The sequence below is a fragment of the Phyllobates terribilis genome, unplaced genomic scaffold (genome assembly GCF_046119375.1).
Source record: "Phyllobates terribilis strain yellow unplaced genomic scaffold, ASM4611937v1 Scaffold_3__8_contigs__length_932513732, whole genome shotgun sequence".
Classification (NCBI taxonomy): Eukaryota; Metazoa; Chordata; class Amphibia; order Anura; family Dendrobatidae; genus Phyllobates; species Phyllobates terribilis.
Window position 1 is genome coordinate 250,904,423 of NW_027362763.1, and position 16,205 is coordinate 250,920,627.

Consider the following 16,205-nt stretch of genomic DNA (forward strand, 5'->3'; position numbering starts at 1 on the left):
CATGGGGAGAGAGATTGTCGGCCCCTTTAGGATCCCTGAAGGCGCTAAAGATGAACTCCATAATGTATGTGGATTTTCTCAAACAGCACTTCCTGCCATGGTTCAAGAAGAAGAACCGTGCATTTCACAGCAAGATCATTTTTTTGCATGATAATGCACCATCTCATGCTGCACATAAAACATCTGCATCTCTGGCTGATATGGGCATAAAAGGGGACAAACTTATGGTGTGACCCCCATGCTCCCCTGACCTCTACCCCATTCAGAACCTTTGGAGCATCATAAAAAGGAGTGTCTATGATGGCGGGAGGCAGTTCACATCTAAGCAACAGCTCTGGGAGGGTATTCTGTCCTCATGCAAAACAATTGAAGCAGAAACCATCCAAAACCTGACAAATTCAATGGACGAGAGTTCAGAAGCTCCTTTCGAACAAGGGGTCCTATGTGAAAATGTAACATCACCTAGAATAAAGTTTTGAGTTGAAAACTGTTTGATTTCAGTTTCTAACAACCTGCTAATGCTTATAATTTCAAAAATGACCATTTTTTTGGTCTTTATTAAAATGAAAAGGTTGATCGAAAAGTTTGGGGGATCTAAGAGTGTGGCAACCCAGTAGTCATGATTACTTCGAATTCTGACAATATGAGGGTCATGCTGCAGGTAGTGCAGCAAGAAGGCACTTATGTGTCTTGCGCATCTCGGAGCCCCAAAATTATTTTCCGGGCTAGATGCAGCTAAAAATTATTATTAATTTTAAATCTGGTGAAGCTTTAGTATAGATGGCCTAATAGGATCAGTGCTGCACACTGCTACAAAGCCCAAATTATTTTCCAGTCAAGATACAGATAAACATGATTAGTAATTTTAAATCTGGTGGAGCTTATTATAGATGGCCTAATACAATCAGTGCTGCACACTGCTACAAAGCCCAAATTATTTTCCAGCTAAGATACAGATAAACATGATTAGTAATTTGAAAGCTTAAAACGGTTGGTAGGGTGATTTTAGCCAATCATCAAGCTTTTACTCTCCCCAGGATGACACAGGGGTAGAAAAGTCGTTTCGGATCCATGATTTGTTCATCTTTATGAACGTGAGTCTGTCTACATTATCAGTGGAGAGCCGCGTGCGCTTATCTGTCAGCACACCACCAGCAGCGCTGAACACACGTTCAGACAGAACGCTGGCTGCGGGGCATGACAAGATCTCCAAGGCGTAAGTGGCTAGCTCCGGCCATTTATCCAGATTGGAAGCCCAAAAAGAGCAAGGGTCCAGTGACACAGTCATGGCTTCAATGTTTACTTGGAGATACTCCTGTACCATCGTCTCTAGGCGTTGACTATGTGTCAGACTTCTTGTCTCCTGTGGCCTTGCAAAGGATGGGCTAAAAAATTGGTGAAATGATTCCGCAAAATTGATGTTACCAGCAGATACTGTGGTTCTGTTACGGTTTGAGTGCTGAACACTTGACGGTCCCACGGTTGGCAAGTTGGAACTGTGAGATTCACTACGTGCACCACTGGTATTTTGTGGAAAAGCACATGTAAGATTCTGCAACAGTCTCTGCTGATACTCCTGCATGCGTGCATCCCTTTCTATGGCAGGAATAATTTCTGCAAATTTACTTTTGTACCGGGGATCTAACAGTGTGGCAACCCAGTAGTCAGGATTATTTCTAATTCTCACAATTCGAGGGTCATGTTGCAGGTAGTGCAGCAAGAAGGCATTCATGTGTGTTGCGCATCCAGGAGCACCAAGTCCCTGTTGTGTTGGTGGCGAGGTAACAATCATGCTTCCTTCCTCTGTCCTCTCCCCCCAACCTCGCACAACAGAAATGTGATCAAGGTCTCCCTCATCTGATGAGTCTTCCTTCAGTTCGTCCTCCACTTCTTCCTGGGCTCCTGCACCTTCCTCACTAGTTTGGCTGCTACCATGCGCCCTGGTAAAACCATCTCCCCCACCCTCATATGCCTGCCGCCTTGGTGCTGCCGACCGTCTGGACCTTGCAGATGTTAGCCCTTCCGCATACAACTCCTCCTCCTCTACTTCCTCCACCTCCTCTTGTGCCACCACCTGACTCCGAATTCTGTTTAACATGTGCTCCAGCATGTAAATCACCGGAATAGTCATGCTGATAATGGCATCGTCAGCACTAAACATCTTCGTCGCCATTTCAAAACTGTGCAGAAGGGTGCATAGGTCCCTGATCTGAGACCACTCCTCCAGCGTGATTTGCCCCACCTCTGGATCTCGTTGGCCCAGGCTATACGTCAGAACGTATTGCACCAGGGCTTGTTGGTGCTGCCACAGTCGCTGCAACATGTGCAGAGTTGAATTCCACCGGGTAGGCACATCGCATTTTAGCCGGTGAAGTGGCAGGCCCAACGACTTCTGTAGAGATGTAAGTCGCTGAGCTGCGGGATGCGAACGGCGGAAGTGAGCACACAGCGACCGTGCCCTCTGCAGAAGGCCATCTAGTCTGGGATAGTGGGCTAAAAATTGCTGGACAACCAGGTTCAACACGTGAGCCATACAAGGCACGTGTGTGACATTGCGCCGGCGAAGGGCCGCACCCAGGTTTGCAGCATTGTCGCACACGGCCTTCCCTGGTTTCAGGTCCAGTGGAGACAACCATTCATGAAATTGGTTCTCCAGAGCTGACCACAACTCTTCAGCTGTGTGACTCACATTTCCCAGACATTTCAATGTAAAAACCGCCTGATGACGTTGAGCCCTACTGCCAGCATAGTAAGGAGGTGTGCAGGATCCCTTCTGCGCAGTTAGAAAGCTTGTGGCATGACCAGACAGGCTTTGGGTGCAGGTGGAAGACCGAGAGGAGGTTGAGGAGGCAGAAGCAGTGGAGGAACTTTGACATAAAGAGGATTGACGCACAACTCGTGGGGACGGCAAGACTTGGACAGCAGCCCCTTGTCCTGCTGTCACCATAGTTACCCAGTGCCCAGTCAGCGACATGTAATGCCCCTGTCCATGCCTACTCGTCCAAGTGTCTGTGGTGAAATGCACCCTGTCACACACAGAGTTTCTCAAAGAAGCGGTGATGTTGTGTGCGACATGCTGGTGGAGCGCAGGCACACCTTTCTTTGAGAAGTAGTGCCGACTGGGCATCTGGTACTGGGGCACTGCGACGGACATAAGGTCTCGAAAATCCTCTGTGTCCACCAGGCGGAAAGGCAGCATTTCTGTAGCCAAGAGCTTGCAGATGGTGAAATTCAACCTCTTAGCTTTCTCATGGCTAGGAGGAAATGGTCTTTTACTTGTCCACATCTGAGGGACCAAGGGCTGGCTATTGTGCTTAGACGGGGTTGATAAGGGTGTCCCCGGCAAACTGCCGGTCTGTGAGGAAGATGCAGGCGGACATGTTAGGTTGCCTTGATCCAAAGGTGGCGCTATCGATGTCGGACAGCGCTCAACACCAGCTGGTGTTACCACCTCCAAAGAAAATGATGACCTGCCAATCACGCTGGCTGTTGCGGGTAAAGAGGTGGCAGGTCTGCGCCCCAAAACAGGTGTGACTGCTGTCCCCCCAGTCACAGAGGATGAAGAGGCCGCGGATGCACAAGATATGGCAGACGGTGGTTGGCCCGGCCGGCTAGGCCGCATTGTAGCACACTGAGCTTCCCACTGCAACTTATGCTTCATGACCATGTGCCGGTTCATGCATGAAGTACTCAAACTATGTATTTTTTGGCCTCTACTTAGCTTTTGCTGACAAATGTTACAGATAACACGAGTTGGGTCATCTTTATCGATCTGAAAAAATGTCCAGGCTATGCAAGGCTTAGCACCCATGCGACCTGAAGAGCCACCACGACTTGTGGTGAGAGGCAGAGTTGTGTTTGAGGATGCAGTTGTTGACGTGCTTCCAGTACTACGTCTCTGTCCAGGAAGGCGCAACCTGACCTCGTCGTCACTAGCATCTTCCTCCACCTCCTCTGCTGACCTCATCTCTTGGCTGACTGTGGGTTGACAGTAAGTGGGATCTCTAACCTCATCATCATCACCCTGTGCGTTATCACACCCGTCGTCCTCAGAGCCAACCTGTTCCTGCCCTGACAAAAAACTAAAGTTGTCGCTCCAATCAGGTATTTGAGTCTTATCATCGTCTTCCTCATTGTCTCCACCAACAGGATTTACAGTTTGGGAATGAGGGTCTACATTATGGTCAGAACCTTCTGCGTCTGGTCCTGGATCCGACTCATAAAGATTCTGGGCATCAGTGCAGATCATTTCCTCGTCTGGATTCACAGAAGCGCTGGAGTCGACCTCTGATTCCCAGGCTATAGTATGAGTAAACAGCTCTGCAGACTCAACCATCTGTTCTACCTCATACTCAGACGGGCAGCTGGAGATTTGGGAGCTGTGAGGAAGCAAGTGCGATTGGGGTGACACCTTTGAGGACTGGAGTATTTGTGATGTTGAAGTTGATGTGGAGGAGAGCCCACTTAAAGGAGCACTTGATATCCGTTGAAGCACCTGCTGTTTTTGTGCCTCATCTGGAATTTGTAGCGATTGGCGTGGCCGTAAGAAAGGGATCTTATCACATTGTCCGCTAAAAGAAGTAGACATTTTAGTTTGTCTGGAAGATGGTCTTTCTTCTGCAGATGTTACTGTTGCTTTAACACCTACCCCACGGACACACCCTTTTTTCCCCTTCCCAATACGCCTATTCCCCTTTCCACCAGCAGCAGGCCTTTTTCCACTCATTTTGGTGGTTAACTAATTCACAACTCTGGAGTTGTTTGCACAAAAAAACAATGGATGGGAACCGAGCAGAGCTGAGTGGCCAACCTGTGGTATTAGGCCAAAACTATCGTCTGGGTTAGATGCAGAAAAAAATTATATTCAATTTGCAACCTGATGGAGGTCAGTATAGATGGACTAATAGAACAAGTCCCACACACAGCTAGAAGCCCAAATATTTTTTCAGAGGTAGATGCAGAAAAATGTTTTATACAGTTTGCAACCTGATGGAGGTCTGTATAGATGGATTAATAGAACAAGTCCCACAAACAGCTACAAGCCCAATATTTTTTCAGAGGTAGATGCAGAAAAAAAATATATTCAGTTTGCAACCTGATGGAGGTCAGTATAGATGGACTAATAGAGAAAGTCCCACACACTGCTAGAAGGCCAAATATTTTTTCAGAGCTAGATGCAGACAAAAAATTATTTTGAATTTGCAACTTGGTGGAGGTCAGTATAGGTGGACTAATAGAACAAGTCCCACACACTGCTAGAAGGCCAAATATTTTTTCAGAGCTAGATGCAGAAAAAAATTATATTCAGTTTGCAACCTGATGGAGGTCTGTATAGATAGATTAATAGAACAAGTCCCACACACAGCTAGAAGCCCAAATATTTTTTCAGAGGTAGATGCAGATAAAAATTATTTTTAATTTGCAACCTGATGGAGGTCAGTATAGATGGACTAATAGAGAAAGTCCCACACACTGCTAGAAGGCCAAATATTTTTTCAGAGCTAGATGCAGATAAAAATTATATTCAATTTGCAACCTGATGGAGGTCAGTATAGATGGACTAATAGAACAAGTCCCACACACAGCTAGAAGGCCAAATATTTTTTCTGAGGTACTGTAGATGCAGATAAAAATTATTTTTAATTTGCAACCTGATGGAGGTCAGTATAGATGGACTAATACAACAAGTCCCACACACAGCTAGAAGCCCAATATTTTTTCAGAGGTAGATGCAGAAAAAAATATATTCAGTTTGCAACCTGATGGAGGTCAGTATAGATGGACTAATAGAGAAAGTCCCACACACTGCTAGAAGGCCAAATATTTTTTCAGAGCTAGATGCAGAAAAAAATTATATTTAGTTTGCAACCTGATGGAGGTCTGTATAGATAGATTAATAGAACAAGTCCCACACACAGCTAGAAGCCCAAATATTTTTTCAGAGGTAGATGCAGATAAAAATTATTTTTAATTTGCAACCTGATGGAGGTCAGTATAGATGGACTAATAGAGAAAGTCCCACACACTGCTAGAAGGCCAAATATTTTTTCAGAGCTAGATGCAGATAAAAATTATATTCAATTTGCAACCTGATGGAGGTCAGTATAGATGGACTAATAGAGAAAGTCCCACACACTGCTAGAAGGCCAAATATTTTTTCAGAGCTAGATGCAGATAAAAATTATATTCAATTTGCAACCTGATGGAGATCAGTATAGATGGACTAATAGAACAAATCCCACACACAGCTAGAAGCCCAAATTTTTTTTTTCAGAGGTACTGTAGATGCAGATAAAAATTATTTTTAATTTGCAACCTGATGGAGGTCAGTATAGATGGACTAATAGAGAAAGTCCCACACATTGCTAGAAGGCCAAATATTTTTTCAGAGCTAGATGCAGAAAAAAATTATATTCAGTTTGCAACCTGATGGAGGTCAGTATAGATGGACTAATAGAGAAAGTCCCACACACTGCTAGAAGGCCACATATTTTTTCAGAGGTAGATGCAGAAAAAAATATATTTAGTTTGCAACCTGATGGAGGTCTGTATAGATGGATTAATAGAACAAGTCCCACACACAGCTTGAAGCCCAACATTTTTTCAGAGGTAGATGCAGAAAAAAATATATTCAGTTTGCAACCTGATGGAGGTCAGTATAGATGGACTAATACAACAAGTCCCAAACACAGCTAGAAGCCCAATATTTTTTCAGAGGTAGATGCAGAAAAAAATATATTCAGTTTGCAACCTGATGGAGGTCTGTATAGATGGATTAATAGAACAAGTCCCACACACAGCTAGAAGTCCAATATTTTTTCAGAGGTAGATGCAGAAAAAAATATATTCAGTTTGCAACCTGATGGAGGTCAGTATAGATGGACTAATACAGCAAGTCCCACACACAGCTAGAAGCCCAATATTTTTTCAGCGGTAGATGCAGAAAAAAATATATTCAGTTTGCAACCTGATGGAGGTCTGTATAGATGGATTAATAGAACAAGTCCCACACACAGCTAGAAGCCCAATATTTTTTCAGAGGTAGATGCAGAAAAAAATATATTCAGTTTGCAACCTGATGGAGGTCAGTATAGATGGACTAATACAACAAGTCCCACACACAGCTAGAAGCCCAATATTTTTTCAGAGCTAGATGCAGAAAAAAATTATATTCAATTTGCAACCTGATGGAGGTCAGTATAGATGGACTAATAGAATGATGCTATGCCCAAAAGATTTTACTTCACTAGGTGCAGTAAAAAAATTGGTATTCTATACACAGGTGGTATATCTTGCAACACAGATAGGCTACTCCACTGACTAACACACTCTGCAATAGGCCAAAAAGGATTAGCTTTGCTAGATTCAGCCAAATGCTGTGAAAAAAACTTGCACAGCACTGGCACAGACCTGCCTGGCAAAAACTGATAGGAACTGATGTAACCTAGTCCTGAAAAGGACTCCAATTACAATTAGTCTTTACTCCCACAATCTATCTATTTAAGAGCACAGACCTGCCTGATTAAAGTCGTAGGAAATGCTGTAACCTAGTCCTTAAAAGGACTGCAATCACAACTATTCCCAACTCCCAAGCTATCTGTAGATTTGTGCGAAAATTGGCTTGAAATTAACAAGGTATAGCGCACACAGCAACAGCGGTGCCGTCTAACACGCAGCTACAGCAGTGAGAAAATGGTGGAGACGGGGAAAATGGCTTGGTCTTATAGGGCAAGGACATGTGACATACACTGCCAATGACACATGCTCTTGCTTGTGTGAAAAAAAGCACTTCGCTCCGTGTGTGCGCTGCTGAAAGGCTGACAGATTGCACCTCCCCACTGTAAATGCGGGAAAGAGAAAAAAAAAATGGAGATCTTCATTGTTCCTGCAGATATCCATCCCCTGCCCCTCCCCCCACCCCGCTGTACACTCAAACTGCTTATTAACATTAATTTTCATCATTACTGAGAAAAAATCCAGTTATGATTTTGGTGCACGAACAGTTATCGAACATAACCTCGAACAGCCGAATTTTTCTCAAATTGTTCGTGTTCGCCGAACGGCTCGAACACCGCCCAAAACAGCTCGAATTTGAGATTCGCGAACAGTTCGAGTAGAACAACGCTCATCTCTACAGAGGACATCCCTGCCTTGTCCCATTGGTGATTGTGAAAGGTGATGAAAATGTTCTGATGCACCCCCTGGGCCTTGGGACACCCGGAGCCGGACCCTTTTTGGTAGATGCTGGTGGTTGTAGTCTTCGTGGCGGCGACTCGGTTCCGTGGCTCAGGGTGGTCAAACCAGTGGCGGAACTATTTATGTGGTTTTGATGTTTAAATGTCCGACTACGCCACCCGTGGATTGCGGTCAGAGTGAACCGCCGCTGCAGGGCAGACCTCTGAGGCTGGTGTTGTGGGTGCAGCAGAGCGTAGCATAACTCCCCACGGGAGGAGTATAGCCTCAGGGCAGTGTATGCGGAGGATGGGGGTGATGGTGCAGGGCAGCAGCAGTAACGACACGGAGTCAGTGATGCAGTCCAGGGCCTTTACTCACAGTTCTTATTATCCAGACCACGTCTGCAGGTAACGGCTGCCCACGTCGTACTGTGTTCACCAGGTGAGGGGCTCAGACAACTCCCAGATAACTTTGGAGCGCTTCACAGGACCCCCTTTGTGTGTCCTTTGTCTGGCCTTTCTTACCAACCCTTCTGTCCAGCTGCCTCGGGCCTCCTCTTGGTAAACTTGGCGCCAGTTTCCCTGACCCTATGTGCTGCCCCCCTAGCGGGTGTAGCGAGGGGCTGCGCCACATAAAATGTCACAGCCTCCGGTTTCTAGCTGAGGGTCGTTTCCTGCCTCCACTAGTTTCGGGGACCGGTCTCCCCCTTTGGCCTGACCCCTCCATGCAGGTGGATTCGGGTGTGCGGGGGCGACTCGCCCGTCCGCACCCCTGGGATCCCTTCATTCCTCGTTCCTGGAGCCTTCTCCGCTCCTCTTCCTTCCTTCTCCCTCTTCCAGGCCTGGGCCTCTGTTACTAGGCCCGCTTCTGGAGCAGAGCTCATGCAGAGCCCCTGCTCCCTGCCACTTCTGCTCAGACCTCTCTGCACTGAACTAAGATGGTGCCCACCTTTTATACTCCCTTCTCAATGCACCCAGGAACTGCTTCCTCCCTGCTCCTGCACTACAGGGTTCCCCTTCCTCAGTGTTCCCTCTCCCCACTCCAGCCAGGGACAGGGACTGTCGTGCCCATTTCAGGGGCATATTGGTCGCCCTGCCCCACGGCAATTTGGTGTAATGCATGCAGGTGTCGGGTCCTGATCCACACTCCATTCTTACCTGAGAGTGAGATATCACACCTCTGGGGGAGGTGCAATACCTCTGTAGCAACCGAGCCCTCAGGGTGCTACAGTTCCATTTATCTTCAGTCTAGGTGACGTATTGCGATACAGGGCCATTATTTTGGCTATAAAAGGGTCCCCTAGACCCCTACCCCAAGCTTTTTAAGAGAATCATATATGGCGTGCCAGGAGACTCTATGGAATGCTTTCTCAGCATCCAATGAGAGTATCTAATTACAAATTTTTAACTGCATCTAGCCCAGGAAATACTTTGTGCCTAGTAGCAGTGTCTGCTAGTCAGCGGATTATCCCGGCTGTTAAGCAAGCTACACCACCTGTAGTTTGGACACTTAGTTTTTTCAAAGGAAATGCTTCGGGACCACGGGATACTCAGTGAAGAGCATCAGGAGGCACCCCAAGGCATAGGGGCTGGGACTGGCAGTAGGATGCCTTGCGGTGGACAGCCGAGCTCGATCCTTATAAAAGCTTTTTAACTGCAGCAGCTTTAGTGGACGCTACTGGAGCTGGAATTACGCGGCTGCTGGCATGAGACTTGCCCTCCAATAGATCCTTGTAAATGGATTTAAAGTGTATTCATTCAAATTAGAGAGACAATTTAAATTAAAAAGCTTAGAGCTGCCTCCACCACAGGGGGGCTCGCTCGACCCACCAGTGGACATGCACCAGTATTGGGAGAGGGGGGCTGGCCGTCAGGGTTCACCGCGGCTCTGGCACAAACCCGGCGACACGGAGGTGGCAAGGGCAGGAGCGGACTGAACGTGTCGGCTTCTCACTTTTTGGATTTTAGAAGGGCATGACATGCCTATATCTGTGTCTCCCCCTCCTTTTACTCCTCCACCTCTTTTCTTTTCTCATGACTATATGTACTTGTCACTTTTCCATGTGTTAGTTGTGTCTTCTGAGCAGTTTGTCAGCTTTTGGACACCTTTGAAGGTGTTTTCTATGTGTTTCTATGTGTTTTTGTTTGCCTGCCATTGGTTTTAACGGTGTTCGAAGGTGTTCGACGAACAGTTCGACGAACAGTTCGGCGAACACACGGGTGTTCGACGAACCGAACCGAACTCGAACACTACGGGGGTGGCTCAACACTACTCATGAGGAGAACATAATTTTACCTCTATACAAGTCATTAGTGCGACCACACTTAGAATACTGTGTACAGTACTGGTCTCTGGTGTATAAGAAAGACATAGCTGAACTAGAACGGGTGCAGAAAAGAGCAACCAAGCTTATTAGAGGACTGGGGGGTCTGCAATACCAAGACAGGTTATTACACTTGGGGTTATTTAGTTTGGAAAAACGAAGTCTTAGGGGTGATCTTATTACTATGTACAAATATATGAGGGGACAGTACAAAGACCTTTCTACTGATCTTTTTACTCAGAGGCCTGATACAGGGACCAGGGGACAGATTCTACGTCTGGAGGAAAGAAGGTTTAATCATAATCACAGACACGGATTCTTTACTGTAAGAGCTGTAAGACTATGGAACTCATTGCCGCATGATGTTGTAATGAGTGATTCACTACTAAAATTTAAGGAGGGCCTGGATGCGTTTCTTGAAAAGTATAATATTACAGGTTATATATACTAGATTCCTTGATAGGGCATTGATCCAGGGAACTAGTATGATTGCCGTATGTGGATTCAGGAAGGAATTTTTTTCCCCAATGTGGAGCTTAGTGTTTGCCACATGGCTTTTTTTTTGCCTTCCTCTGGATCAACATGTTAGGCTATGGGTTGAACTACTGTAGATGGACTTAGTCTTCCTTCAACCTTAAAAACTATGTTACTATATTACTTCTCTAAGAAAGCTGTGCCTGTGCTACACCAGCATGTACACAACATCAGCCGTTTCTTGAAAAAATCTATGTCTGACAGGGTACATTTTACCACAGACACCTGGGCGAGGAAGCATGGCCAGGGGCGCTACATCTCGCTGACTGGGCAATGTGTGACTCTGGTGGCTGTGTGGGCAGGCGGGGAAGGGGTTGCTCCACAAGTTTTAGAATCCCCCATACCTCTGTATGTAACGCTTCCTCCACTGCTTCTGCCTCATCCCCCTCCTCTAGGGCCTCCACCTGTGCCCTCAACCTCTGCCTGGAAAACGCATTCCAACAGTGTAGAGAGAATGCCCCCCACCTCTGTACTGCACAGCTAGGGCTCACCGCAATCAGGCAGTGTTAAAATTAATATGCCTTGGAGATCGCAGTCATACAGCTCAAGAGTTGTGGAAAGTTATCCAGGCCGATTTTGAGCAATGGCTGTCTCCACTGAACCTGGAGCCAGGGAAGGCCATGTGCGATAAGGGTGCAAACCTGGTGGTGTTTTACACCGGGGCAACCTCACACACGTGCCTTGCATGGCCCACGTCATCAACCTGGTGGTACAGCAATTTGTCTACCACTATCCTGGCCTGGATGCACTGCTGCAGAAAGCACGTTTGCTCTGTGCTCACTTTGGCCATTCGCACCCTGCAGGTCATCGACTTGCATCGTCACAGAGGTCTTTGGCCATATCTCTTAACCGGTTGATATGCGATGTGCATGGTGAAATTCCACTCTGCACATGTTCCAGCAACTGTGGCAGCAGCGACGAGCCCCGACGCAGTATCTCATATTGCATAGCCTGGACCAACACATTACGGACGTGGTGCAAATCACGTTTGCGGAGTGAGCACAGATTAAGAACCTCTGCACCCTTCTGCACATTTTTGAAATGGTTACTATGATAGTTAATGCTGATGATGCTGTCATCAGCATCATTATTCCGGTCATCTACATGCTGAAGCACACTTTGAATAGTAAGTGGGAGGAGGTGGTGGTCCCAGAGGAAGAGGCGGAAGCAGAGGAAGATACGGAAGGGATAAAAATATCTTCAAGTTCCAGACTGTCGTTGCACAGGCGGGTACCAAGGGAGGGTGGATTACAGTGATCGAGGGGGTCTCGTGGTACCAGTCAAACTGAAGGAGGAAGAAGTGATGGGTGCACAACAGTCAGGAGATGAAGAGGATAAAGATCCCCTCTCTGTTGTCCATGGTTGGCAGTAGGGGATGGAGGAAGCAAGCTTCAGTGTTATGCCGCCACCAACACACCATGGGCTCGAACCTCATGAAAGTTCCCTTCTTGCTGAACCTTCTTACTGCACTATCTGTAAGATGATCCCCGTATTGTTAGGATTCTAAATAGTGCTGACTACTGGGTTTCCACGGTGTTAGATACAAGGTACAAGAGTAAATTTTGCCAGTGGCTTCCCACCCTGGACAGAGACACACGCATGCTGGAGTAACTAAACATCAGTCCCCATTATACTATTTCTACTCCGGTGTAATTGATGCCACTTTGGTGGTGTCTGCCCCTAATTTCTTGAGATGTGAAAACTCCTGGTTGGGTCTCTATCTGGTGTGTTTCCTCTAGTGGAAGGGGTGTCAGTCCCCATTATAGTATTTTTACTCTGGTGAAATTGATGCCACTTTGGTGGTGTCTGTTTTTAATTTTTTGAACAGTGGAAATTCCTGGTTGGGTCTGTATTTGGTGTGTTTCCTCTAGTGGAAGGGGTATCAGTTCCCTTTATACTATTTTTACTCTGGTGAAATTGATGTCACTTTGGTGGTGTATACCCCTAATTTTTTTAAATATGGAGACTTGTGATTGGGCCTCCATCTGGTATGTTTCTTCTAGTGGAAGAGGTGTCAGTCTCTGCTAGACTATTTCTACTCTGGTGAAATTGATGCTACTTTGGTGGTGTCTGCCCCTAATTTTTTGAAATGTGGAGACTTCTATTTGGGTCTCCATCTGGTGTGTTTCCTCTAGTGGAAGGGGTGTCAGTCCCCATTATACTATTTCTACTCTGATAAAATTGATGCCACTTTGGTAGTGACTTCCTCTAATCATTTAAAATGTGGAGACTCGTGGTTGGGTCTCCATCTGGTGTGTTTCCTCTAGTGTAAGGGGTTTCGGTTCCCATTATACTATTCTTACTCTGGTCACTATTGTATGGAGTATCCTAAAAGAGAAAAAAAGGCATGGCACTATCTAAGCGTAGTGAGTTTATGTCAAGTTGTAAAAGGCGAGTTGTATAACAAAACTTGCTTACCTGATATAGTTGTGCTGCCTGAGGCACAGCTCTCATTTTGGTTTGGATTCAAAAGTGATAGACTACAGCTATTCCTGGAGAGACAGAGGAAACCACTTCCAGGAGATTCCCACAGTGGAAGAATTAGGATCAGCACTGTCTTCTGTTTCCACGATTGAATCAAGGGCGGTGTCTTTTTAATGGCTTCAATGAGCATTTATATAAAAAAAAATAAAAGATTATTAAAACACTAGTTTACACAACGCATTTCGACTGCTTAAAGCCTTCATCGGGTATATAATAAAAATATACTTATCCAACTTTATATCCTCCACCACCAGGAAGTGGGAGGAATAGATAGTGGATAGGAAGAGGGGGGAGGGGGAGAGGGCAAGGAGGGGAAAGGTTTAATCATGTGCCTATTTAACCCTTGCTCTGTACTTTTGTTTGGAACCATGTTCACACTGTGGCACCCTAACTCTGATCCTGTTTTATATTTTTCTGTCATATCTAAAATGACACTTCCTAAAGAACCACAGATTACCTTCAGACGGGGCAAAATGGTCAAAAATATTATGGCCCCAAGCAAATTGAAGAGAGGATGGAATCTGGGAGCAAGTAATAAAATCAGTCTTTCTGCAACCCTTAGGGGGGGAGGCCAAAAGATGTCATACAAAAAAAATGTTGCAGCTGTAGGATCATCACTCATGGAATAAATGAAATTAAATCATCCAGTACAGGAGAGAAATTTAATATCACACAAAACTTAACATGTAATTCTGATTTTGTGATTTATGCAATAACAAGAGAAAACAGTGATGATCCTGGTCTCCATTTCTGAATTATACTCTGGTGAAATTGATGCCACTTTGCTGGTGTCTTCACCTCTTTTTTTGAAATGTGGAGACTCCTGGTTGTGTCTCCATCTGGTGTGTTTCCTGGACAGAGACACACGCATGCTGGAGTAACTAAACATCAGTCCCCATTATACTATTTCTACTCCGGTGTAATTGATGCCACTTTGGTGGTGTCTGCCCCTAATTTTTTGAAATGGGGAGACTCATGGTTGGGCCTCCATCTGGTGTGTTTCTGCTAGTGGAAGGGGTGTCAGTCCCATTATACTATTTCTACTCTGGTGAAATTGATGCCACTTTAGTGGTGTATGGCAATATTTTTTGGAATTTGTAGAGTCCAAGTTGGGTCTCCCTCATGTGTGTTGCCTATAGCAGAAGGGCTCCCTGACTGGCAGGCCTGCATTTACTTTCAGTCAACTACCTGTGTTACTATCCTTAAATTTTTCTAGCACTAGTAGTCTACAAAACTGATATTTGTGCCACCTGAGAGTGGCTGAGCAGAAAAGCAGCTTGAACTTTTGCATCTGGTATCAGGGCTCACAGCACAGCAGAGCTACACCGATCCCTCACCTATCTCATCTTAATTTAAACTTAAATTCATAGCTCTAAATGCTGGCCCAGACCCTGATATCTCATGCATGGTCCATGGCTGACTTCTGCTGTACCATTATAAAAGTTGTACTGTGGGTCAATTGATGTCACCTTTCCTGGTGTCTGCCCCTAATTTGAGCTGTTTTGGCAGCTTTTGGGGCCCTTTGAAGGAATCTATGCGTTTGGTTTTCCCTTCCATTGAATTTAATTGGATTTGGATATGTTCGACAAACTGTTCGTCTAACTGTTCTGCGAACATCAGAAAATTTGTCATTTGGAACCGAATCAAACCTTGAAAGGTTTGCTCATCTCTAATGACATTATGATTGCAGTGCTCATCACCACAGCAGCCAATCAATGAGCTCAACAGCTCAAGCCATCTATATAGATAGACAAAGAGTATTTAGAAAGTGGCTAAATTTAGCACTTAGGAAGCAAATGAACAATTTAAAGATATTCAGGGCAAATATGTACATAGCTTTTATGGAATGTGAGCCAAAGCCTTGTACTATGGACTAACTTCTCATACATGGATTTGAAAAGAAGGTGACATATCTGGAATTTTTTTCACTGCATTAATTAAGGTGTGCACTATGTGGCTGGCAAGGCATTATGGCAGCGGAATTATAGAGGGTACTTTTCGGCTGTATGAATTCTATTTTAAACAACTTTAACCCCTTAATGATGGCTGGAGAGGTCTTTAAGGGGCCCTATTCCTCAGTGCCGCTTTTTAACGGCACTGAGGAATAAGTGAATAGCTCCACCCAATGTCCAAATTTTCCATGGGTGACATCTGTACATGACAGCTGACAACCTGCGGTATTGACCCTGGCCGGTTTTGTTACCAAACAGGGCCGGTTATACCTGTGTCTACAGCAGCTTATGTGGATGGCACATGCGGCAAACCCCGACGCGCGTTTCGGACAGCAAGTCCTTCCCCTGACGAAAGACTTGCTGTCCGAAACGCGCGTCGGGGTTTGCCGCATGTGCCATCCACATAAGCTGCTGTAGACACAGGTATACTATTTTCCCTTTTACTGACTATATGCTGTCACCTATTTATTTAATATTGACCGTCTAGATACACTTGATATAGATATGGATATGGTCACAATGATGATGTACATGGTATCTTTATATTTATAAGATGGCTTGATGTCTGTCTCTGTTCCTGGTCTCCTAGGTGGTATTCACCATATGTCAAATGGAGTTTTAACATTTGTCTGATATGCATACCTGTTGTACTACTATTTATATGTGTTAATGCAGTACACTATGTAACTTCCATTATATGATTTCTATTTGTGTTTGGTCACTGCTATGCGGTTTTT

General features: G+C 45.4%; 1 protein-coding gene across 3 annotated transcripts in view; it reads right to left on the reverse strand.

Moving 5' to 3' along the window:
• LOC141258060 (cysteinyl leukotriene receptor 2-like) overlaps positions 1-16,205 on the reverse strand; it is a 75,390-nt gene that overhangs the window by 18,885 nt on the left and 40,300 nt on the right. For all 3 annotated transcript variants that reach the window (XM_073673065.1, XM_073673066.1, XM_073673067.1), the window contains one exon: positions 13,451-13,633. In XM_073673065.1, the coding sequence (XP_073529166.1) occupies positions 13,451-13,486 (36 nt within the window). In that variant the 5' untranslated portion in view covers positions 13,487-13,633. The remainder of the gene's footprint in view (positions 1-13,450; positions 13,634-16,205) is intronic.